Source organism: Coenobita brevimanus, chromosome 25 (assembly GCF_032717465.1).
Source record: "Coenobita brevimanus isolate Jiangsu-jjx chromosome 25, ASM3271746v2, whole genome shotgun sequence".
Classification (NCBI taxonomy): Eukaryota; Metazoa; Arthropoda; class Malacostraca; order Decapoda; family Coenobitidae; genus Coenobita; species Coenobita brevimanus.
Window position 1 is genome coordinate 32,348,901 of NC_136978.1, and position 26,315 is coordinate 32,375,215.

Genomic DNA, 26,315 nt, shown 5'->3' on the forward strand with positions numbered 1-26,315 from the left:
TCGACTGTTCCTTTATCTTCATCACAAAGGCCACAACACAACTATGATAAGGCCCAGCAGAAGGAGAGGTAAAGGAGCTGGGAAATGTGTAAAATTACACAGCTTGGAGAAAAACAATCTATTATCAGGCTACATGGGTTGATAATTATAATAACTGGGAGAACATCAACCTATCATCAGGCTACAAAGGGTAATGATTAAAAAGGCCAGGGGAAAAAAATATCATCAGGCTACAAAGGTTAATTATAAAAACTACTAGGAGATAATCGTCTATCATCAGACTACAAAGGCTAACAATAACAGTCGATAAATTTACAAAGATTATTATTAACAAAAGGCTAGAAGAAAATCAATCTCTAATCAGGCTACAAAGTTTCATAAAAAAAAAAATTTGGAGAAAATCAATCCGTTATATTATCAGGCTACAAGGGTTAAGAACGCGAGAACCTGGTCGATGGCATTATGTACTTCTCCATTCCAAAGGCCAAACCAGCTATGATAAATCCCAGCAGAAGGAGAGACAGTGGACCTTGTAGATGCATAATGCTGAGACGAACCCTACGACTACTGCCATCACCCTTGTCTGACCCTTCACTGAGCTGATCCTGCTCCTGTATTCGTTGCTGGTTTTGCTGTGTAGTCCTGCTGATGTGGGCTACCTCTGCCAGCGTCTCCTTCTCCCACTGCAAGTACAGTCCAGCCTGGGAAAGTGGTGTCAGATTTAGTGATGTATTCTTACTGTACTTGGAGAGTGCTTACGATATCTGCTATAGCGATTTTTATCGAACTTGTACAAATATTCATATGCAGATGATTAGTGGATGATGATGAATCAAGTGAAGGCATCCACTGGGTGGAACACTGCGCTGTGCTCGAAGACCAAAGGGTAAGCTGCAGATTTTTACTCATAATGCTTTCCCTGTCCTTCAGGCACGATTCAGTGTTCCACTCCGTGAACTCCTTTACTTGATCAATACTAAAATTTCAACAAATATTAATAGTAGCAATTAGCATTTTGATTAATATTAGAAATAAAAAAGAAAATGGTAGAAAGCCAGAACTTGGCCTATATTAAAATTTCCCACACAAAAATATGGTAGGAAGCAAGAATTTGACAATAATGGAAACCTGACAAGAAATTGTGGTACCAGGTAATATTCTAACCATTAAAAAAAAAAAAAAAAAATGATGTTATCCAGTTAGAATTTTATCAACATTTAACATTACAGCAACTAACATTTTGATTTTTTTTTTTTCAGATGGAAAATGATGGTAGATAGTTAAAAAAAAAAAAATGGTCAATAGTAAAAAAAATGATGGTGGAAAGTTATTATTTCACAAAAATTCCAACAAAAAATGATGGCACTAAGTAACATTCAAATCATTTCGAGAAATTTTCACAGAACATTATGGTAATATCATACTAGTATGGAGTATCAAATTAATCTTTAAAATTTTCCCACCAGAAAGATGATACTATGATACAGTATTTATTTTCACGATACTTGTAGTGAATCCTGTGACTGTAGTGAGCCGCAGCATTCAGCCGCAATTCCGGTAATCATGTATTGTACTGTATAATGGCTAATGATATTTTTAATGTCTGATGTTAAGTATGATGAACAATGACTGATGATACTGCTGAAGCTTCCCCTCAGCAAAGTTTGGAAGTGAGGTGCTCAGCTCGACCCGCCCCGACCCGACTGTCATGCTAAGCAGAAGCTAATAACTTTACTCCTATGTGAAGTAGAGTTGAAATTCTTTCTGTTGTGATACATTCATTCATTATATTTTGTTTTCAGCTAAAAACTAGAGATGTGCTGATACCAAGATGTTGGCCGATACTGATACCCAATTTCCAGCCAATACCAATACCGATACTCTGATACTAACAAATGGCCGATACTTTGGTGATACGATACCAATACTTTTTTTTTTTTTTTTTTGATGCCGGTAACGTGAGTGTTGTTAATGCAGGAGCAATATAGTAATCAATATATATTATTAATGTATGGTAATGTTACATCATACATGTAATTATAATGTAATACAATATCCTAACCATCTGTTTATCAGTGTCATGAAACATGGCCGGAGTATCGGCCATATTTTTACCTTGTCGATGCCGATACCGATACTGCGATAAAAGTCCGATACTACCGATGCCGATACTATTGGCACATCCCTACTAAAAACTCACTCATAAAGGTGCAGGAACCGATAGGAATCTCGAGTTTTTCAAGGGAGTGTTCTGCTCTAGTCGGTGAATGGCATTATTATAAAACCAAATAAAGGATTTTCTGTTGTAACGCTGTTTTTAGCATCGGCTGTAACACTTAAATATCAGAGATTCCGCTCATATTTTTATATAAAAAAGACATTGGGATAACATGGCGCTCGCTCGCTTGTCACGCGCTGACAAAGCATGCTTCATTGGTTGATGTTGTTGCTAATGATGATGAAGATGTAAGGATGAATATATGAATGATGGATGGATGTTTATTTAAATAGGTAATATACATGCATGGATAGATGATAATGGTGTAAACTCAACTCACCTCCCTTATAGTCAGAATGTACTTGTCAAAAAGATGTTTATATGGAGCATCGTGGGGCAGTGGCCAGGCGTAAGGAGTAGACAGGATCCTCTCTCTGCCTATATACACTGACCGAGATCCATCTGCATTGGTGAAGTTCTGGGCGATAATGAACTTGAGGTAGGTCGGGGTGTCGATGTGAGCCTGCCTGAGAGAGAGAGAAATGGAGAAATGAATTCCCCAAGCTAGGCAACTAATGCCATATAGCCCTGCTGGAGTTACAGGAGGATGCTACCCCTCCCGGCAACGGTAGCCCGGGCGAGGCTCGAACTTGCGACCTCCCGATCACAAGCTCAGCGCGCTACCACTGTGCTACTGCGCCCCCCAGAGAGAGAGAGAGAGAATCTTTATTCCTGCAACTTGTGTCATTATATCGTTGTAGCATATACCTGGTTATAGTCAGCTCTAGGAACAATTATTATATCAAATCGTTATGACATAGTGGAGAGGGGTGAGTTGCCGTCTTGCCGATTAACACCAGTCATTGTAAGCTCCTCAAAAAATTATTATAGCCAGACAAAATAGATTAGTAGCCTCTCGAGTTTTAACCAGCGGCGTCCCGTCGACGTTCTTTAACGTCCACACGTTTTGTCACTGCCAATCCTGTCGACGTACAAAAACGCAAAAAAATTGGAAGGTCCCTAATTTGCACAATTTTCAATTTTCGCGAGTCATTTTTGGTACGTATACACGTGACACCTTCCTCAACAAGATGCCAGGCAGGGACAATGCCTTACCCAGCATGACCTCCTCTCCCCCCCTGCATGCCATTGTCTCAGCAATTCACCTGTTATCAGTGACCTGGCCAGTATAGCCATGTCATGACACGGTACAAAATTCAGGGCCAGAGTGATTCCCCAATCAATGACAATGTGGAGGACAAACTTTACATAGCATTAGAGGAACAGTTAGAATTGATGATCAGGTAATGTGGCAAAAAAAGGTCAGGTATTAGTGAGTGAAACAATGCTTATAATGCCTATATTACTGCTTGAAAACCAATATACTCTTGTACTACATATAAATTCGTACCAAGTAAATAAATAAATACCGTTATGAGTGGTGTGAAATAGTTATCCTCCCATAGAACTCGTTTTCTTTGGTGCCAGCCTGATAGAAAACCCAGTAAGGTAAGGAGGTACTCCTACCTGTAATGAGTATTTTAAACCTCAGGTGAGCGATTTCTCTATGAATTTCCGATGTTTCTCACCAAAAGCGAAGGTTTGAGCCAAAAAAAAAAAAAAATCTAAAATGGTCGGGACTGGGGGGAGTCAGTGGTGGAAAAGTGGTCGGGATTGGGCGGGTTATGTATTGGCAGCTAGCCAGATGCAATGAGGTTCGACTTGTCCACAAGGACTGAAATATAAGTAACTAATACTGTATGTTTGTTACAGAGGATGACACCACAGTAATATAAACTATATATACCGTATTATTTTTATACTAACGCACACCAGATAATCCTCCTTCTGCAGCTTATTTTTAGTAGCTCAGTAGCAAAGAGAGAATACTACGGTTCTACATACTTTCCGCAGCACTTCTTTGTGACTAGCATCATATCCAAGTTTAACCAACTTATTATGAAACTCATTATTCAAGGTCGAGAAATGCCAGATTTATGCCAAGTTAGCGTAAGAAAATTCAATGGCCTAGTGTAACATATACAGTGCATAAGAAATTGTGATTGGTATCTCGCGTATCATTCAGTAAAAACTGTTCATTCATCAGGCCATTTTCAACATTCCCTTAAATTTGAATTAAAGTAACTGAATAATATTGACACATTTTGTGTTGGCAGTATAAATATTTGGAAGATTCACCCAATTGGGATAAATCGATGGAAGAAATTAAGCCCACCACTCGAAATGAACCGTCATACTTTCTTTACAGTAACATAATGTTTAAACACTACGAGGGAAAGGTAAAAAAAGGTAATTTCATCAAGGTTATATCAGTCTTAGTCCAGTATATTTTGTGCTGTATGCAAAGCTATCGGTCCGCCAGTTACCTGTTTACGTTAACAATCAGCTTCAAATAAAGGATATAGATTAAGCCGCGTTTTTGTCATCCAAGCTGACGGATCGGATTCGAAGCCATCTTCGGTGAAACCAAGCTGCTCCGTTTTTGTCACCCAAAGTGATACGAAGCCGGCCCAAGCGTTTGTTATCGAAACCAAGACCGTCTTCGTATCTCACCCAAGCGTGGTCGGGAGCATTCTTGGTGTAGCTTGGGGAGAGGGAGATTGGCCAGCTAGACACATTAATGATAAATATCATGAAATTAGTACTATGTACATAAAATTAGGGTGCAGATGGCTAATATTAACGACATATATGGCTAGTTCAGCACAAAAAACGGCTACATGTAAGTTGCATGTTCGTCAAGAAGATCTTCTTTGGCGAACCCCTGTGTTTACTTTGCAATTGGCACGTAATTTTTCGGTTCTACGTATCCTGGACTGTTCTTGCGGACAGATACCAAGCGCCCCAAGACGCGCTTCTAATCCCAAGCTCCAGCTTGGATGACAAAAAATGGTTTTAGTGATTTGTCATTGTGCATAAATAAGACACACACACACACAATATATATATATATATATATATATATATATATATATATATATATATATATATCAGTAAAAAACCCTCACCTCATAACAAAGGAGTCTCTGAGACCTTCTATTGTAGACACTCCCAAGTATATCAGGTGACCAAGTTCTTGAAGGATTTCTGATGTCGAATTCAAAAAGATGTCTTTGTAGACTAACCCATATGATTCGAAAGTGATTCTGAAAAAAAAAATAATAATAATGAGAATAATACTTGTTTATAATCGTGCTGCGTTTGCTGACTTTATTTATTTATTTTTTGTTGGCAAAAAGAATTAAAACACACAACGTAAACACCCTGCAATGCTTTTACTTGCCTTGTGACAAACATTCCTAAACAAGAAACAGAAAACAGCTTCAGAGTATGGGCAGACGTAGAGAGGTAAGGAAACAGATGCTGGTCATGTTTTGTTCGGTGGTATGGCCATGAGAGAGAGAGAGAGAGAGAGAGAGAGAGAGAGAGAGAGAGATAGGAGCTGATAATAGATCAGTAAGGGCTTTATATAGTTAAGAAATAAAAGTTGTGTGAGGAACTGGATAACAATAAGGAGGTGGAGGATGCAATGCGAAAAGCCTCAAACACAAAGGCCTCAGCAGGAAGATGAAATACGTGTATGAAACAGTGATGCCACACGTACGATAATTATCGTATATGTACGATAATATTGCCTCTGATACATGTACGATACCATTTTCTATGATCGTACAGTTTGTACGATAATTCTGGGTTGAAAACTAGCATGGCAGTAAATTTTGTGGCATGCATAACTAATCATGCACAGTTGTTCCACAACTTGACAGATGAGTGATCTTAAGGGTTAATGTAATGGTGATCACTGAAAATCTTTTATGGTCTTTCTGAGTTATCATCTGCAAGAGGAAGTATATTTCCAAGAGTTATCTATTAAAGTTTTATGGACCGCATTCTGCTGCTGGTCAGACTGATTTTCTAGAGTGGCACAAATGGTATTTCTTGTAACATTATTTGTGTAATGAAGGATATGAATAAAATAAAATGTTAAATATACACCAAAGTAAACATCAGTATCTTACAAAATTACGGTATTGATGAAGATAATTGTAATGGGTAAACTTTCAGTAAATACACTAAGGTATCAGCGACAATTTTAAAATACTTCAGATTATTAATCACTATAAAAATGAATTTAATAATGTACGACAATTCCAACGAAAAAACGATAATTTTGAAGAGACGGTAGGATAATTCCCATCTAAAATTGTGGAAAACACTGGTATGAAATAGGGCAAAGGGAAATGGGAATCAAATGATGGATGACAACGGCGTCTTCCTGTCAAGTAATCTATAATCAGTAAGTTTTGAATTTAGAGGTCATTTTGTCACATTTTGGGCCCTATGGGAAATGAATGTTGATGTGGCCAAACAGTGCTTTTAGTACTGTATGTAGGGCTTACAAAAGTCTTAAATATTCTTTGTTAAAGTTTATGAGATATTGCTGTTATTTAAGCTTCTTTGGAAATGAGCTGTAAATAATGCTATTACACAGACACATTATCTATCTATCTATCTATCTATATCTATCTATCTATATATATATATATATATATATATATATATATATATATATATATATATATATGCGAGGAAGAAGGAACCAAAGGCCATGAGCCCGCAGTAACAGTTCCCTCCAAGAGAAAAACAAAATACAATAGACAGCCAAATTCAAGATCCGATCATTTTGAGATGCCTGGACACACTGCGTTTGAAAGACTGGAGATCATAGGCAGCAGGAAATACAGACAGAGGGAGACAGTTCCAGAGCTGACCTGTTGCATAAATGAAAGACTGTGAGTAACGGTTAACTCTTGCATTAGAGAGTTGGACAGAAAAGGGATGAGAGTTTGCTGCCGGACGGGTGCAAACTCTCATCCCTTTTCTGTCCAACTCTCTAATGCAAGAGTTAACCGTCGTAGAGGTGGAGGAATGCAAGCAGACAGTTCAGAGGAGCAGTGACCATTAAAGTAGCGATAGAAAAGAGATAAAGATGCAACAGTGCGGCGAAGAGACAGAGGTTGAAGGGAGTCAGTAAGAGGAGGAGAGTTAATGAGACGAAAAGCCTTTGACTCCACCCTATTGAGAAGAGCTGTATGTGGGGAGCCTCCCCACACATGAGAGTTGTACTCCACACAGGGGCGGATAAAACCCCTGTATAGAGTCAACAATTGTGCAGGGGTAAAGAAAGAGCGGAGTCAGCTTAGCACACCCAATCTCTTGGAAGCAGATTTTACAAGAGATGTAATATGATCTTTCCAAGATAAGTCCCGAGTAAATGAAACCCCAAGCATGTTCAAGGATGATGCAGGATTAAGCTGAATATTATTAAACATTAGTGGGTATACCTGTGGAAGATTTTGTCGGGTTGATAGGTGTAAGAACTTAGTCTTAGATGCATTAAAGACAACCATATTATTTTTACCCCAGTCAGAGATACGAGCCAAGTCAGACATTAGGTGTGCCATAGCCTCATCCCTTGTTTCTTGAAGTAACTGTTGAGATGGGCATTCCGGGAACCGAATGGAAAGGTGAAGGGTGGAGTCATCAGCGTATGAGTGGATAGGGTTAGATGTACAGCTTAGAAGATCATTGATGAATAAAAGGAAGAGAGTTGGTGATAGGACAGAGCCCTGAGGAACACCACTGTTGATAGATCTAGGAGAAGAACGATGGCCGTCTACAACAGCGGCTATAGAACGACCAGAAAGGAAGCTAGCGATGAAGGCACAGATAGTAGGATAGAAACTGTAGGAGGGCAGTTTGGAAATTAAAGATTTATGTCAGACTCGATCGAAAGCCTTTGAGATGTCAAGTGCAGTGGCAAAGCTTTCGCCAAAGTCCCGAAAGGAGGATGACCAGGAGTCTGAATGGTAGGTGAGAAGATCGCCAGTGGAACGTCCCTGACGGAACCCATACTGACAATCGTAAAGAAGGTTGTGATAGGAAAGATGACTTAAAATTTTTCTATTAAGAATTGACTCGAAAACTTTTGAAATACAGGACGTTAAAGCAATTGGACGATAGTTGGAGGGTTGGGAGTGGTCACCCTTCTTTGGGACTGGCTGAATGACAGCAAACTTTCAGCAAGAAGGAAAGGTACAAGTTGACAGACAAAGGCAAAAGAGTTTGCCAAGGCAGGGTGTAAGCACAGAAGCACAGTACTTGAGAACAACAGGAGGGACCCCATCAGGCCCATATGCCTTGTTAGTACTGAGGCCAGTGATGGCAGAAAGTACATCAACTGAAGAAATTTTAATGTCAGCCATGAGGAAGTCAGAGGGGGGAAGTGATGGAGGAACAGCACCGGAATCGTCTAAGGTGGAATTGGAGGAGAAAGTCTGTGCGAAGAGATCTGCTTTATTAGTAGAAGAAATAGCTACAGAACCATCATAGTAGAAAAGAGGAGGGAAGGATGATGAGGTAAAGTTGTTAGAAAGATTTTTGGCAAGGTGCCAGAAGGAACGGGAAGAATTCGAGTTGGAGAGTTGAGAGCATTTAGTATGGATGAAATTATTTTTAGTAGAGCGAAGAACAGACTTAGCACGATTCCGGGCAGAAACGTAAAGATGATGTGATTCAGGGGTGGGTTGGCTCCGGTACCTTTTGTAGGCCTTCTCCTTGTTGCGGACAGCACTAGAGCAAGCGTGATTAAACCAAGGCTTTCTTGCGTTAGTCAAAGGATATGAGAAAGGAATGTATGCTTCCATGCCCGAGAGAATAACCTCCGTAATGCGCAAGGCACACTCAGATGGCTCACGGCCATGGAAGCAATAATCATTCCAGGGAAAGTCAAAGAAGTACTGCCTGATGGCCTCCCAGTCCGCGGCTCCAAAATGCCACAGACGACGTTTCCCTGGAGGGTCCACAGGCCGTACCGGAGTGATAGGACAGGTTAAGGTAATAAGGTTGTGATCGGAGGAGCCCAACGGAGAGAAAAGATTAACAGAGTAAGCAGAAGGATTAGTTGTGAGGAAGAGGTCAAGTATGTTGGAGCTCTCTCCAAGGTAGTCAGGGATACGGGTAGGGTGCTGTACAAGCTGCTCTAGGTCATTAAGGATAGAAAAGATGTAGGCTTGTTCTCAAGGTGGATCTGTGAAAGGAGAGGAGAGCCAAAGGTGGTGGTGAACATTGAAATCTCCAAGAATGGAGATTTCAGAGAAAGGAGAAATGGACAGAATGTGTTCCATCGTAGAAATAAGATAGTTGAAGAATTTTTGATAGTCAGTAGAATTAGGGGAGAAGTAAACAGCACAGATATATTTAGTCAGAGAATGACAGGAAAGCCGAAGCCAGAGTGTGGAGAATTCAGAAGAATCAAGTTCAGGAACACGAGAGCAAGATAAGTCGTTGCGTATGTATACACAACAGCCACCTTTGGCTTTGAAATGAGTATAGAGAAAGTAGGAGGATACAGAAAAGGGTTTGCTGTCAGTTGCCTCAGACAGCTGAGTCTCCGTTAGAAAAAGAAGGTGAGGTTTAGAGGAGGAGAGGTGGTGCTCAACAGAGCGAAAGTTAGATGAAAGGCCGCGAATGTTGCAGAAATGAAGAAGAAGAGAGTCAGACAGTGGTTCCAGGCACCTCAAGTCGTCACCGGGAGAGGGGCAGATGGCGGGGGCATTTATGGTCCCCCCCCCCTTGATGAATCGACGCCATTTTTGGTGAATTTTGAATAGGAAGTGTAGTGTGTACTGTGCATGTAGTTTGGTGAAGATAGTTAGAGAAATTTGTACTGGAGAGCATGCTGGCCTACTCTCTGTGTAACTGAGACACTGAAAAAGTTCAGCAAAGGGGGATGGTCAGGAACTAGTCCTGAGGGCTGATGAAACGGGAGCTCCAGCACTCCCTGTCATCAGCTTTCCATCCACCTCGGGAGTACTGCCCTGCTCAACTGGTGCTACAGTCTATGGATGTATGTATCTATATATATATATATATATATATATATATATATATATATATATATATATATAGAGAGAGAGAGAGAGAGAGAGAGAGAGAGAGAGAGAGAGATGAGATATATATATATATATATATATATATATATATATATATATATATATAGATAGATAGATAGATAGATATAGATATATATATATATATAGATTTATATAGATAGATAGATATATATATATATATATATATATATATATATATATATATATATATATATATATATATATATATATATATATATATAGATAGATAGATAGATATATATATATTATATATATATATATATATATATATATATATATATATATATATATATTGGTCGTTATTACTGTGTGGGAAAATCAGTTCTGGAATAATTTGATTGCTGGCAGTGAATACTCGTATTGAGAGGTTAGGGGAAAACTCGTGAGACAATTTTTTTTTGCCGAATTAGATAATACCGTATTTACTTGTGCCGCATCTTATCGAATTTTTGGCCTAATAAGCAAAATTAATTTTGTGATAATCTTTTTTTTGTTATTTGAAAAAAGTGTTTGCTTTAATTCAATGGAGGATACATTTTAGTAATACTCGTATGTTTTTTTGTTTTTTTTTCAGGGATTTGCCTTTTGAGATATTATTAAGCACTTACTCACTGTGAATGAAGAGAAATTGTCAATGCCAGTGATGAAAAGCAGGAGCAAAACCAAGATTTGGCTAGTTGGCTAACCAAGTGAAAGACAACTAGGAAGTAAGTTACCTTCTTGTGGAGAAATTTTACCACGACTTTTCTACCTGAAACGAAACACACACACACAAATACTGAGGGATTCAGCATGTGTTCTATTTAATAAACTAGGAGGATTCTGGGAGAAAGCTCGTCTTGCTGTAACTGAGCCACGGAATCGCATGCGCCAAATCGAATCACTCTATAAAGAATGGAGAAAGTTGGAGAAGAGTAAGAGCCAGATTACAGAAAGAGAGAGGAAGAAGAAAGAGAACTTCCAAGAAGAGATGAAAGATCTCACTAGCATTGGACACACGAATGCCTTCGACCTCATAAAAAATCGTGAGGATAAGGAGTTTCTTGTGGCTCAGAGGAAGAAGAGGAGGCGAGACTCTATGCTGGATATGGATGTCAAACTCCACCGAGAAAAAACGAAGACAGAAAGAGAGAGGGACAACAGATTGAACAGGAGAGGAGAGAGCGTGAGGAATGTCATAGAACAGTAAGAGAGGAAATAGTTGAGCTGGAGGAAAGCCCGGCTAGTGATGAAGACGAAGCAGGTGACGATTTATTATACATATGGCAGTTCCTTTTCGGTTGCAGCTCCTCCTCCGAAGTGCCAGCGAGCACAAAAAAACAGTTGTCACTTCTCCAGATGCTGCTGCTTTAGGTCAACCCAAGACATCACACCGTGCTGCAGTCCATCTGGTTTCTGAGACCATTTATGCCTGTGGACAAGATCCAATAATGTATACTACCAAGAGGCAAAGTATCCACCGAGAACGACTCAAGAGTTGGAGGGAATCTGCAGAATGGTTGAAGAAATCATCCCATCCAAATATGCCCCTTGTGGTGCACTGGGATAGAAAACTCTTTCCCAGTGTAGCAGGGGCAAATGTCACTGAACGACTTCCAGTTCTTGTCTCAGGTGATGGAGTTTCAAAGCTTTTGAATGTACCATGTTTGGAATCAGGGACATGAAAGGGTATGGCCAATGTCATCACTGAAACCTTGAATGACTGAGGCATCTGAATGAGTGGTAGGAATGGCATTCGGCACCACTTCCAACAATACCAGATTGTGGGCAAGGGAGTGCACCCTTATTTATCAACAGTTGCACAAGGATCTCCTCCACGTGGCTTGTCGGCATCATATTTTTGAGATCCTTGTTCAAAAGGACTTCACCATTTGCCTTAAACTGTTCTCTGCTCCCGACATTCATATATTCAAGCAGTTCAAAGCCTAGTGGAATACTATTGACACAACATGCTTTCAGACCTTGAATGACAATGAGGAAATGTCGGTGGCTGAGAGTGAGCAATGCAATTATCTCATAGCATTTTGTATGAAACAACTGCAAGAATGCCAACTTCGAGATGATTATCAAGAAATGCTAAAACTGTCCATTATTGCCTTGGGTGGTGTACCGCCCCGTGGAACACGGTCTCAGCACCCTGGTGCTTGCCTCCATGCCAGACGGATGGCTAAAGTTATATACAACATCAAAGACTATCTTTTCCATCATCAGACAAGCATCACACTGAAGCACGACGGAGGACTGTAGCGGTTTGTTGTGTTCGTCATGAAACAATACCTGAAATCATGGTTCAAGGCAACAAAAGCAGCACCAGCGTCAGCAAAAGATCTGAGGCTTCTTCAGGGATTATCACTTTATCCTGATATGGACATCACACAAGTCTGCTTGAAAGCATTTGGTCGTCACTTGTGGTATTTGTCAGTTCAATTAGTTGGATTGGCCATTTTTGGTCCAACTATTGACCCTAAAGAGAAGCAAAAAATGGTGGTGGCTTTTAACGAAGCAGGAAGCAAAAATAAACACGAGAGCAACAGTTGAACTTGAGGCGACAGCACTGAATCAGAAAACAGTTTCAAGTTTTGTGACCAGTAACACTAAGATCATCACACAGCTTGGCCTTCCTCATTCATACCTAGAGTTCGATCCATCCACATGGGAAAGTCGTGAGGATTACAAGGGAGCTGAACGCACCGTCCAGGGGCTACAGGTAACACATGACATCACTGAAAGAGGGGTAGCAGTGATTCAAGGGTTTAATCCAGTGTTGGCCAAGAACGAAGATCAAAGGCAGTTTCTCCTCCAGGTCGTTGAGAAGCACAGGTAAGTGTATCCAGATGCGAAGAAGGCAACAGTTGGCAGCAATTACAAGCCATAAAAGAAGGCAACAAAGAGTGGGAGTTGGGTTCCCATGATACCCCCCCCCTCTAGTGGGAGTTGGGTTCCCATGATACCCCCCCTCCTAGTGAGAGGCTAATACTCTGCAAAGAGGGGAACATATGTAACCCAATGGCATATTGACATTACACCATAATAGTACAACTTTGAACATGATGCGGCAACAGTTAAATTTATCTAATAAGCATGAAGATTTTCATACATCGTTTGTTTTAATCAATGGGAACAAAGTCCAGCAGCAGCTGATGCAAATTTTTCAAGCTGAAAACTAGGGACCACCCTATAAATTGACACCACCGGCAGGGTAGGGATGGTGGCACTGCGTCCTCCCTGTCGCTATTAAATGGCTGTGCTAACAGCGACTACTGCAAACACAGTTCATGCTCATCAGTGGAGCAGTGCAGGTTCGTTATTATACTTCACCAATATCCATGGTCTTTAGTACCAATTTGAATTCAGTTAACTTTTATCTTCAGTCAGTATCCCCTCTAGCCCTGTTCTTCACAGAATGTCAAATCTCTCCCTGTACTGAAATATCCCCATTTTGTCCTCCTAGTTACCGTGTCGTCACAAACTTCTGCAACAAGGGTGGCACCTGTTGTTATATCAAATCTGATTTTGCAGTTGACACTGTTTTGAACTTCACTTCAATTGATATTGATTATTCACTGTAAAAACTAAATTATCTAAATATTACCAGTTATATCTGAGGTGGTTTGGCCATGCGGAGAGGATGGAGAGCGAGAGACTAACGAGGAGAGTCTATGCGATTGAGGTGGAGGGGGGAAAGGGAGGGGGAGGCCAAGGATGAGATGGAGGGATGGAGTGCAGTGGTATATGAGAGGCGGTGTATGAACTGGGAGCAAGGCAGCGAAGTGGCATTGGACAGGGAGACATGGAGCGATTTGTTTTTGGCCACCCCTTACGGGATTGAGGCATCTGGCAATAGAGAGATATACAGATGGACTACTGCTCTCCCAGTGCTTCTTCAGAATCCAGAATATTTGACTCCATATCCACACAGTTGACAAACCTTAACCTCACTCTTAGGACTGAAATTACTGTTTTGGGTTATTTTATCGCACCTAATGTAGAATGGTTATCGCATTCTGCCAGGAAATACGATTCTGGCCTAGAATGCAAGCTATTTAGAGAATCTTGTGATTTCACGTAGTTGGTAAAGCAACAAACCAGAACACAGATAATATTGACCATAATACCTATCTCTTGGATCTGTGCCTGACAAATAATCCCAATAAGTACAGGATAGAAATGTCACCATTTGGATCCTCAAATCACAGTCTCATCAAAGCCTCTTTAGTCGTCTCCCCCAAACCTCCCCATTCTGAACCTGTGAGGGTGACCTGATTGCACTGTGATAGGGCAGTTTGCAATGGACTCAGAAATTATCTTGCTGATATTCCATGGCAGTCTTTCTTCTCTAGTGACATCCTTTCAACCGAGTTCAACATTAATGACTTAATACAAGTTGGTATGGAAGTGTTCATACCAGGTCAACAGTTCACGAAATGATTGGACTCCCCAAAATGGTTAGATAGCAACTATTGCAAAGCAATGGCCGAAAAGTCTTTAGCATATAACTCTTACTTTAAAAAATATCTGAATCGCTCAGCTAATTTAAAATTGCCAGAAACCATGCAAAGGCAGTAATTAATCTCGCTAATTCAAATTTTCTTCGCAACTATGCATCCAAACTACTAAACAGTTCTGATGACAATAGAATATTTTGGTCAACACTCAGTTCTTTCAGTAATAACTCTAATTAGTCATCACCCACTCCCCCATTATAATCTTCCGACGGTAACATTACAAATGACCTGCGTGGTAAAGCTGATATCCTTGCCAGTACAATTGCCAGAAATTCAACATTACAGGAAGTTAGCCAGAACGTCCCAGTACTAGAATTTGACTCTATCGAAACTGCTTCACTTAAAGTACGCTCTAGATACATAAAATCCATCTTACAGAATTTACCAACCAACAAAGCTCCAGGCCCAGTTTAAATTCCTCAAACTGTTTTATAAAAGTGCTTCTCAAAACTTATTTCTGTTCTAGCTAAATTATTCAGACTATGCATACGTGCTTCTTCATTCCCTAATTCTTGGAAAGAAGCCAATATCCACCCAGTTCTGAAGAAAGGAAGTTCCTCTGACCCCTCTGAATACAGACCAATAGCTATCACGTCTTCTCTTGGTAAAGTATTTGAAACTGTAAAAAAATAAGCATATTGATTCCAACAACTTAATTCGTGACAGACAGTATGGTTTTCGTTACGAAAGATCCACCATTGATATACTCAGTCTCCTGACTCACACCAGTCAACTGACCAACATGGAGAAACTCATGAAGTAGCTTTTGATATTCATAGAGCAGGGGTTCCTTACCTTGGGTAAATTGACCCAAGTGGGGTTATTTGGTCTTATCTATGGGGTAATCAGGGCCAGGGGGCAAACAAACACAAATCATTCCAGTTATGGCAGGCTTTTAGTTTAGACCTATGTAGCCATTACTGGAATTTACATTGTTTTTATTTTCTTTGCATTTCTATAGTGTGAACAATAACACTGATGATTGTTTTCTGTTAAATCATTAGTTAATCTATACTGCAATTGAAGATATATTATCGACTGGGCGAGGTTATAAATTGGATCTGGTGCATATCCCTAACATATGAACAGATACGTAAGGGACGTGATCTAACGTGAAGTCACGGAAGCTGTACGAGTCAGAGACAATCGACTCTTCATGGTTGCACTCTCTTGTTCTTTCAAAAATTACTTCCCACCTTAATTTGAGGGTAATGCATGGGTGTTGAATCCATCTGAAGTGGTAGGAGATGTAACCCAAGACAAAGATTTGGCTGCAAAAAGTGGATCATTGATCATCGATGAGGTTCAGTTGTGAAGACACAATGGGGAGAAACCACACCTAGCAAACTTTGGATTGCTCAATTTAAAGTTCATCCACCTTTTTTTTTCCAAAAGAGCATTGACTATGAGAGTACCATTTGCAACTTCATACCGATGTGAGTCTGGCTTCTCTGCCCTATTTTCCATAAAGACTAAGAGCAGAAATCGTCTTCATCTTACACATGAAATGCATTGTGCTCCATCAATTACCTCATGAAGATTTGATTTGTTAGTAACCCAGAAACATTGTCAGTTGTTCCACTGAGCAGTGACAGGGGTCAATTAGTACTACATTTAAGTTTTTAAAACTAATGCGAATATTTTTGTCATATAACTATCCTTTATTTACATAAAAGAAATATTGCATGGTACTACATGTTACTGTGTTTTTTATTTTTTTTTTTTTATTTCTTATATTAAAATTCAGAGATCAATGTTTCAAGTCATGTATATTTTGCATCAGTGTTAATAATCAAAATAAATTATTCCCTCTTGGTTTTAATATTACCTTTAGTTAAATCCCTCTTGGTTTTAATATAACCTTTAGTTAAATCCTACATCCTAAGTAAAATCTAAGCATCGAAATGTTAAGACAGCTAAAATGTAATTGCGGAAACATAAGCAATGAGGGGTAATGAGTGAATGGAGGTGTGGACAATGGGGTAATGGGTATATTAAGGTTGGAATCTCTTGGCATAGATGTAGATATAGTTATAGATAAATAGATAGCTAGAGAGATATAGTTTTGATGCACACTAAACAACCCAGACTGCTGCTGTGGGATTTACTCTATCACTCACCGGCACTACCTTGCATGCTCTCATCCTACACCACAGCCCTACACACACCTTTCCACTGATTTGATGAGCTCCTCAGCAGTTTGAGGTCTCGGTGGCAGCCTGGGAAGATTGAGAGAAGCGATGAGGCTGCCGCGATATGCCGTGCCCACCACTACACCAAACATGAGCCAAGACCCCACCAGGATGTAGTTAGATCGACTGGATGAGTGGCCATCAAGAAGCCCCTGACCCAGAAAGCTGCCCACTGCCTCCACTATCACCGACCCAGAGCTTAGTCGTCCGTATTTACTCCGCCACACCTCTGTTCTGGTGATCTGGACAAAAAGTGAATGATTCAGTAGTATATATGACATCTGTAGTGTTACTTTATCCATTCGTACTTCGCCAGCATGAGGAAGTTTAATTCTAACTTTCATTCTCCCTCCATAGAAGAGGTCCGAGCCTGCAGTAGGTCTAATATGAATTCATCAGACAGTTCTTAACCTCGCCATTACGAGGATATAATTTTTATTTGTAAACTTGTTACCACCTGCCTTGTGCATAAAATGTGATGAGTCAGTACCCGGCCGTGGCTTCATGGGAAGGTTTATGGTTTCTTAAAAATCCACCCAGCTTCTTTTCTAGGTAAAAAGGTAAATAAATAACCAATTTGCCTAGCCTCATTAAGTCTAAACTACACAATGTTGAGTTTTACTTATATATATATATATATATATATATATATATATATATATATATATATATATATATATATATATATATATATATAAAGCGAGAAGTATTTCTTGAAAGCAAAGTGAAACGTTGTGATACAGTGATGGGATCTGATGAAGCGCAAAATTTGGTTATGATATTTTTGCTTTATAACAGTCATCTAAAAGTACAATACATAATTAATACCTGAAAATTAAGACTATCAGTCAGCTTACTTGTCTATTGTGTGAGAACACATCCTACGAGAGCTGACTTCTACCAAAGAACCTCCAGGCATTTTTGTACGTACTCAGTGGCAACCCTTCTTTCCAAGGCATCAGATAAGAAGGCTCCCTTACACTTCTTCCTTACCAATTTATTATTTAATACGGCTGGTCAGTATAATTCCGCACTTCATTTATGCAGAATAGGGGGATATTAGAATGACCTAAGTATCACACATGAGGATGGTAAGGTGTAATAAGCAAACTAAATCGCTCAGGAAAAGATGTTAGTGAGTCTCCTTACCCGACGAGGATACAGGCCCAAGACATCACCTTCCCTTGCATTCTCTCTCATCTTATCCCTCCATCTCAGCCTCAGTCTCCCTCTCCACCTCCAACCGACCCCGATTTCACACACTCCTCTAGTCAGCCTCTAACTCTTCATTCACTCCACATTGCTATCCTGCAAAAGGAATCCCCGGAGCAGAAACAACTGAATCATTTGTAGCATTAAGCCTGTCTGATTTGGTATTATTTTCTCGCATCAAATTTTTGCCTGCAGGATGTACTGAGCTGATGAAAGTCAGTTTTCTTGGTTCCTGGGACCACTATAGTCTTTTCACCTTACCTTGGCCCAGATTCTCATATTTAACAGCTAATTACAAGCAGCACAGTGACGGAATAAAACAATACATCTCTGCATTCTTTCCATGGCACTTCTTCTTCACTAGCGGAACGTTGTTGTGTTAACTGCTTGCAGTAGCTCATCATTTAATTTGGACAAGTGTCAGTTTAAGGGCAAGTTAATGTGAAAGGTGTTTATTGAACCTATTGATCCCGACTTTGGTGTTTTACGGCGAAATGGATGTACACATGAGAAAAAATAAAAAAAATACCTTTAGATTTTCCCGTCTTTACTTTCAGAAACAGCTGACAAACAACTTGAAAACGATCTCCAGTCACTCCTTACTCATCCGCTGTTATTAACAAAATCTCATAAAGCGTGAAATTAACATACCATATGAAGTAAACCATCATTCAGAACTGTTTCCCTTTAGAAGGCCTTTAGAAGAGACCGCGAACAGCATCTACACTCATTGTAACCACGATTAGCTGTGATTACTTTTTGGATCGATTGTACAATTATATTATATATATATCATCATCATCAGCCGTTTGAGATTCCACTGCAGGTCCGGCCTATCTCGACCTGAAGTCGGGACGATACAGCCAATGTATCTCTACCAAGTGGCTTACGCTGTGTAGCAGAGATTGTATGTAGGGTGAGAAGTGCTTGTTAGTGTAATTGTAGTGTTGAGGTAGCTCTGGATGTGTGTGTAGTCTGTGAACCAAGTGTAATCAGCCCGCGCAAGCCGAGTGGGTGCAAGCATACTTTATAGTAAGCGACACTGGTTCAACCACAGCACCCCTGGTGTCCGCCAATGCAATACGTGGCTGGGTGAACACTCCCAAAGTTTATTACCCTGGCAGGGCACGAACCCTGGCTCACCCGTGTACGAAACGCACACTCTACCACTGTACCGCAGAGGCTCATATATATATATATATATATATATATATATCAGAACAAAGGAAGGAAAAACAAATGAATATAAAAAAACTAATCCATACGCCAGATTTCTGGTGTCCTCTTGTTGTGATACTCGCCCCGTACTTGTTGGGGCACGGGCAAACAAAGAGCCCGTCAGGGAAGAAGCAGGAAAAAAAGCTCTCAAATGAGAGTGTAGCGCGGACAGCAAACTGGCAAACGAGGGAAAGGCGGCAGAGGCAGGGGAAGGTGCGATGGTTGGTGGTGAGATCGGCTGCCCGATGATCGACGAGGCAGGGCGGGGCTTGGCGGTGGATGGTGAGGCCGGCAGCACGATGGTCTAAACGAAGGCAGGGCGGGACGAGAGCCGGGTAGACAGCGCGGCGCCGATGGAGAAGGCGCCAACGAGCTCAGGTGGAAGCCGCCCCGACGCTGTCCTCCACCCCCACGCCCGTGATGGAAAGGGCGAAAAAGACTCGCCCAGCTCTCCAGCAGCAGCAGGTGGAAGCACAGAGGGGAGGCCCGGTCCTGGTCGTCATAGATGGCACAGCCCCGGTCAATGGTCGTGGTGGAGGGAGGGTCGTCGACCGGGTAGTCTAGGGCGGAGGAGCCTTGACCTCCTGGTGGGCAGACCAGGGCACTCCCTCAGATCGAAACGACAGGCCCGTCCCTCGGCTGGTACGGCTGCTGTGGAGAGCTGGTCCCTCCGGGAGGTCTTGCCGCGATGAGAGATGGGCTGCAAGTGCTGGTGTCCTCTGTCCGTAAAATATCTGTAACAGTTAGACTTGAACAGCTGTAGGTTGACGTTTGGAGGGAAACATCTCTGGGGAAGCGAGTTCCAAGGAGATGCAGTTCGGGGAATGAAAGAATTCTGATAGGCAGAAGTTCTGCAATATGGCTAAGTGACATTCCAGTCATGAGCGCTACAAGATGTCCGTGCAGCACGAGGGAAGGCATGGAGAGGTGGCACAATGGACGCAACTTCGTCTGAGCATTTGCTATAAAAATATCTGTAAAATAAAAAAAAGGAGGCAACATTGCTTTTTACTTGTAGGGGAGGTAGTTTATTAGTAATGGCAGGGTTATTAATAATTTTAACAGCTTTGTTCTGAATTTTGTCTAGTTGTTTTAATTCAACCTCTCCACATCCATTCCACAAGGGTGAGCAGTATTCAAGCTGAGAGCGCACATGACCTATAAATAATAGCTAACTGCTCGTCAGTGAAGAAGTTGCTGACTCTGTACAGTAATCCAAGTTTCTCTGAGGCGGTTTTAGCAAGTGATCTGACATGAGAGGTCTAGCTGAGGGCACTGCTGAGACGCAGAGAATTTCAATACTTTTGGATATGGGAATATTTATAGCATTGAAGGTAATATACGAATCGGACAAAACCTGTCTATTAGTAAATTGTATACTGTATATTTAGTTTTACTAACATTGAGACAAGGTTGTTTTGTCCTTATTCACTTATCGTAGATAAGTCTTGATTTATGGAGATGGCTGTACTGAGTTGAGAGTTAGAGATATCAGACTTTGTAAATGGGTGTCTGAGTGTGAATGAACTATGAAGTGTTATCTCCATATGAATGGATGGAATTGTGGGTGACAAATAAGACATCATATATATATATATATATATATATATATATATATATATATATATATATACAGTATATATATATATATATATATATACAGTATATATATATATATAACAGAACAGATGAATGAAAAGAATTAAGAAAATATTCCATACACCATTTTACAGGTTCCCTTCATTCACTAAAAAACTGCAACAGTTGGAGTTGAATTGCTGTTTATTGAAGTCTCGAGGGAAACTGGCCTGGGGAAGCGAGTTCCAAAGAGAAGCAGTTTGGGGAAAAAATAAATTCTAATCAACTTTATCTGGCCATAGTGGAGCCGTGAACCCCATACTCACCCAGACCAGTGTGAAGCAGATGGCCAGAGTGGAGCTAAACACTCCTGCCCACACCTGGTTGCCCAGAGGATAATAAAAACTGAGCCAGTTGGGTTTTGACACGGGTTTGGCCATCCCGAAACCCAAAGCGTCCTGATCGATTGAATATGTGTAGTCCCACCTGTAACATATCATTTAGGAAATTAGGCCATGTACACTTGGTCACACATGAACCTAAGACAGTGTCAGTGAGAAGTGGGGATCTACCAATAATTTCTCAAATTCATACATCACAGCTACGTGATCATCTCAACTAGTATTTGACACCGCCGTTCGTTAATGTCAGTGCTTCCAACAAACTTTTCATTATATCACGGTTGTCAAGTGTAGCAAATGCTATTCCTCTGCTATACATTAATGCTGTCCCAGGTTTATATGTTGTCAAATGAATGATTAGTTCTACCTGTAATATATTAGTGGGGAGAAATGGTCATGGCTTGTATTTTCACTGAATAAGCAGGCTCTATAACATCATCTCGTATTCAATTTATTTTGTTCACTTTGTCAGACTTTTCTGTGATATATAAATCCTTCTAATTCTGCCATACACTGCATAAATTACGTACAAAAGGATATTAACCAGCCACTTACAAAAATAAATCGTAAGGGATGAGATGTTAGCGAGGTTCCGTACCCAACAAGAATTTGGACTTTGGTGTGAACCAGGCCTTACAGTGTCATTGCTAACTGTTACTGGTGCAGGTTAGCCAGACTTCTAACTATCTCGTAATTCTAGCAATCGCTAACAGGCCGTCCTTCAATGTGGTACCCTGGACACTACTTCCCTCCAATCTGTGGCAGGATTAATGGGTCAGCAAAACCACTGGCTCACGATTATACTATCTGATGCTCATTTTTTGACTGAAATTTACACAGTTGATACTTTAAAGCAAGTTTCAAATGGTTTATGTAACTTCACTGACTTAAGTACGAAATGGTTATGTCGACGTCCTGCTTATTTCTCAAATGGGGTAGATATGGCCACGCAATGGAAAGGAGGTTAGTCTGCTTTAGTGTCAGTGAATCACAGCATAAACCTCAAAAATAGTTGAATGGCTGATCCAGCTTGTAGGCTTCAGTTTTCAACTAAGACATAGTGGTCCTGCCTTCCTTTCTCGAGATGAAAGGGTAGGGTTACGTAAACAAAGGAACTTAATTTATATTATCATGCAGCCTACCTCTTGGCCAGTCTATTATAAAATAAATTACTTTCGAAGAATGTTGATCTAACTTACGTGGACACAGTTCAGGATGGTTACACAGTAGTCTTGCTTACTTTTCGAGAAGACTGGGTACGACCGGGTGGAAGATGCTGGCAACGAAGGACTGCCTGGCCTTCACCTGATCAGTTACCTATGAAAAGGTAAGTGAAACTGTTTGAACCTGGCATACATTAAATTATCCCGTTCCGTCTTGTACGCATCTTACTGGCTAAGAAAACAGTCCGTTGAGTTATTTCCTGCATTATCCCTGCTGTTCCCAGACGAATATATTTAGGCTAGGAGAGAATTTTGGAGATTTTAAGGTTACATATAGGTTTGATAAACCTTTCTACCACGAGAGACCCTCCCTAAATAGAGCAAAGTAGTACTGCGATTTTTATAAAGTAAAATGCGGCATAAGAATAAGGGGATCAAACAAAGCTGAGAATCCCTTTAATTGCTTCATGCCACTTTCCCATTCGGTTCCTGAGTAAGTTTGTCTTTTACGTTATTGCTGACCCTTGTGGAATGGATGTGGAGAGGAGGCACTAAGACAGCTGGACAATATTCAGAACAAGTTTGTTAGAATGAATGATAACCCTACAGTCAAAAATAAACTACCTCCCCTTCAAGCAAGAAGGAATGTTGCTTCTCTTGCATTATGTCAATACTTATATGGCAAATGCTCAGACGAAATAGCATCCACTGTGCCACCTCTCCATGCTTTCCCCCGCACTAAACAGACACCTGGTAGTGCTCGTGACTGGACTCTCACATTGGTATGTTGCAGAACTTCTGCCTATCCGAATTATTTTATTTACCGAACTGCATCCCTTTGAAACTCGCTTCCCGAGAATGGTTTCCCATCCATCAACCAACGGCTGTTCAAGTGCAACTGTCACAGATTTCTTATGAATGGAGGAAGCCTGTAATCAGGCGTATGGATTATTTTTCTTATTCATTTGTCTTTCCTTCCTTTGCCTTGTAATTTAAAATACAATGTTTATGGCCACCCCTTCCGGGATTAAGGCGTCTGGCAATAGATAGACAGGTTATTATGTGTAAATCTACACTTAAACTACTTCAGAAATTCCATCCCCGAGGAATATACATGTTCTTTTACCCTTTAGGCCAGTCCAGGGAATCAAACCATACTGTCATATATAATTATAGTCATGTTTTCGTTATGCAAGTAACTCCATTCAGTCTTGTATATCAGGATAATACTGTTCACGTCCCCTCTGTAGCATAAAACGTTTTGCTGCATAAATTGTTTTGCTGCATACAACGTTTTGCAAAAGCAAAATAATATATTTAGAAGGCGTCATTGTACGAAGCAAAATAAAACAGAAAATGTAAGTATTTAGCCTCTCATTTGAAAGACAGCTTTACATATTTAATTCTCGTTATTTTTGGGAGTAACTGTTCTGTTAAGGAACGGCATTATGAACTGAAGGGCCTGGGAAGAAACTTCACTATCCACTTCATTACTAAAAGTTCTACCTAACTTGACCAAATCAGCTGGTGGTTGTAAAAGGCTAATGGGATGTCCTCGGGCTGAAGGACTTAAGTCCATATTCTCGTCGAAAAGGGAGCTCCCTAACATCCCTTGCTTAGCAGTATATTTCTGCATAACTCGTTAACAATAACTTTCGTGTTATTGTTTTGATCTATCTTTGAAATGAAATAATATATACTAAACAAGAGAGTAGCAAGGTGTAGTAATCAAAAGAAATCACTAAGGAATAGGTGCTTGGGTGTGTCCTTATCCGAAGAGAATATGAGGTTTAGTACTTCAAATGCTTAATAGTATTATAAGGACGATGAATCATGAATCTGGATAAAATAGTCAGACTCTGGCAACAATCTAATTAACATAAGTAAAATGCAGAAAATGTCTAAGAAAATTTAGCTTCCGAAGATGAGGAGCATATTTTAAACCTCTTTTTGCACGAAAAACTAAACTGTGCTCGACATTTCCTGAGTTTTGGAATGTTACAGAAAACAGTTAAAGAAAAGTAAAATCAGTGCTAAAAGGAGGCACTATTAATTTTCCTTGATAATCTACCTCGTGCCAGTTTCTTGAAGGCAAAATATGGACTGTGAAATTGAGTGCCCTGGCCAGATACATCAGCTGGCTGTAGTCCATGCCGAAGTGTGTGGTGTTGTCGCCCTCTCCTGATGTGATCCAAAAGGGCTGATAGGGAAAAGCTGTAGCGTTCATCCTCATACCGTGAAAACTGAAATAACATACATCTTCTTCTGTCCCACCTTGGTGCTTTTTTTTTTTTTTTTTTAAACATTGACTTCTCTTATCATCGGTTAAGAAGTCTTAATAACACATCTTCCTTAGCGATTTTACTTTTGGATATGGGTTGTTAATATAATTTTGTACGCTATTGATGCACAGAATGGTGATGTTGGAAGGATTAATGTAACACAAGAGGACAGTAATGTGTAGCATAACAAATCGCTTTAAAATAATACGGGCCATTTTGTCATTGCTGGATAAATATGGATATTTTTCATATTCTAGTATCGACCAAAAATCACATTAGCGGTGTTAACTGGCGCTACTCGAGACATCTACGTTACAGACAACTGGTATAATCACACAGTCCCGTTCTAGCCTTTTGAGGGTCCCATGGGAAATGCTGTTTGGGGGCCCCTTTTTTGTGAAACAATGGTGAGGGGATTCCAAACCCTCTAAGGTGGTCCGGGGGCACGCCTTTAACATTTAAATGCATCAGTCTGGTGCACTTTCAGAGGAAAAGAGGCTAGATGCGTGAAAAACTCTTAATATCTTTTTTTTCTCTCAAATTCAAATCAAACATTCCAAGTTGACCACAGCAATTTAAACCTACAGGAAATTATAATAAATGGGACACACTGGGGCTTCCCTACAGGATTTACCGAATCTGCTTTATAACATCTCCCAAATGCGCATAAACGAGACAGATGCTGCATTTTCCTTGAAATGTTTATTTTAAATCTTAGGAAAAGTTAATCTTAAGGAATCAAAATTTAGGCAAACATTGCGACTGATAATACTAAACGTATAAAAATATCTCTTTCCCCCCCCCAAAAAAAAGGAAATACTAATAAATTAGGACATTACACAGAATGAACATATATTAGGCCATTACACAGAATGAACATAAAATAAATTAGGCCATTGCACAGAATGAACATAATGACACTAGCATCCAGATAAAGAATCAAGAAATATTCGTACATAGGCCTATGTGTAAAACCGATAAATCTTCATCCTTTGACGTATATAGCCAACACCGCAGAGCATTAGAACATCACAAAATATTTTGTGACCTCATTATTATGCACGGAACTCACCTTAAATGAATGAGAAGAATTTTGTACAGAATATTTTTATGAATAAAAAAAAAGTGAACATTCGGCATTGCTCTCAAAATAAAATTGGAAATTCAAAATTCTGGCGGTATCTAGTGTCTGCACCTTACTGCGAACACTCCTGTTGCAGGAGACTTTGTCTACAAACTTCAGGAGAAACGAGTACAATTTCAGGAGTTTCTTTTTTTATTAACGTTACTTATATTACTCACTTTTTGGCACTTACAATAATTGGCGGGTCCACCGTACCCCCTACAAAATTTATTTCATGAATATAGAGTGATTCAACACATTTTAATAAAAAAAAAAAAACAAAAAAAAACAATAAAGGCAGCTCGGGGGCCCCCTGGTAGCTTCGTGGGCTCTACGCAACTGCGTAATTTGCATATAGTAAGAAACGGCATTGTCATACCACCATTGAAGGCATACCACGACTCACCCTCAAGGATTTATTTTACT

At 40.1% G+C, this 26,315-nt stretch overlaps 1 protein-coding gene across 1 annotated transcript; it reads right to left on the bottom strand.

The window, feature by feature from the left end:
- Positions 1-431: 431 nt before the first annotated feature.
- On the bottom strand, positions 432-24,717 carry LOC145393807 (glutamate receptor ionotropic, delta-1-like). The gene is made up of 7 exons (XM_080267853.1): positions 24,556-24,717; positions 22,562-22,638; positions 21,247-21,406; positions 16,889-17,154; positions 5,248-5,385; positions 2,559-2,745; positions 432-701 (listed from the first exon to the last, which is right to left on the bottom strand). Exons 1-7 carry the CDS (start codon positions 24,715-24,717, stop codon positions 432-434), a joined length of 1,260 nt encoding a protein of 419 aa, XP_080123979.1.
- Between the last annotated feature and the right edge of the window lie 1,598 nt (positions 24,718-26,315).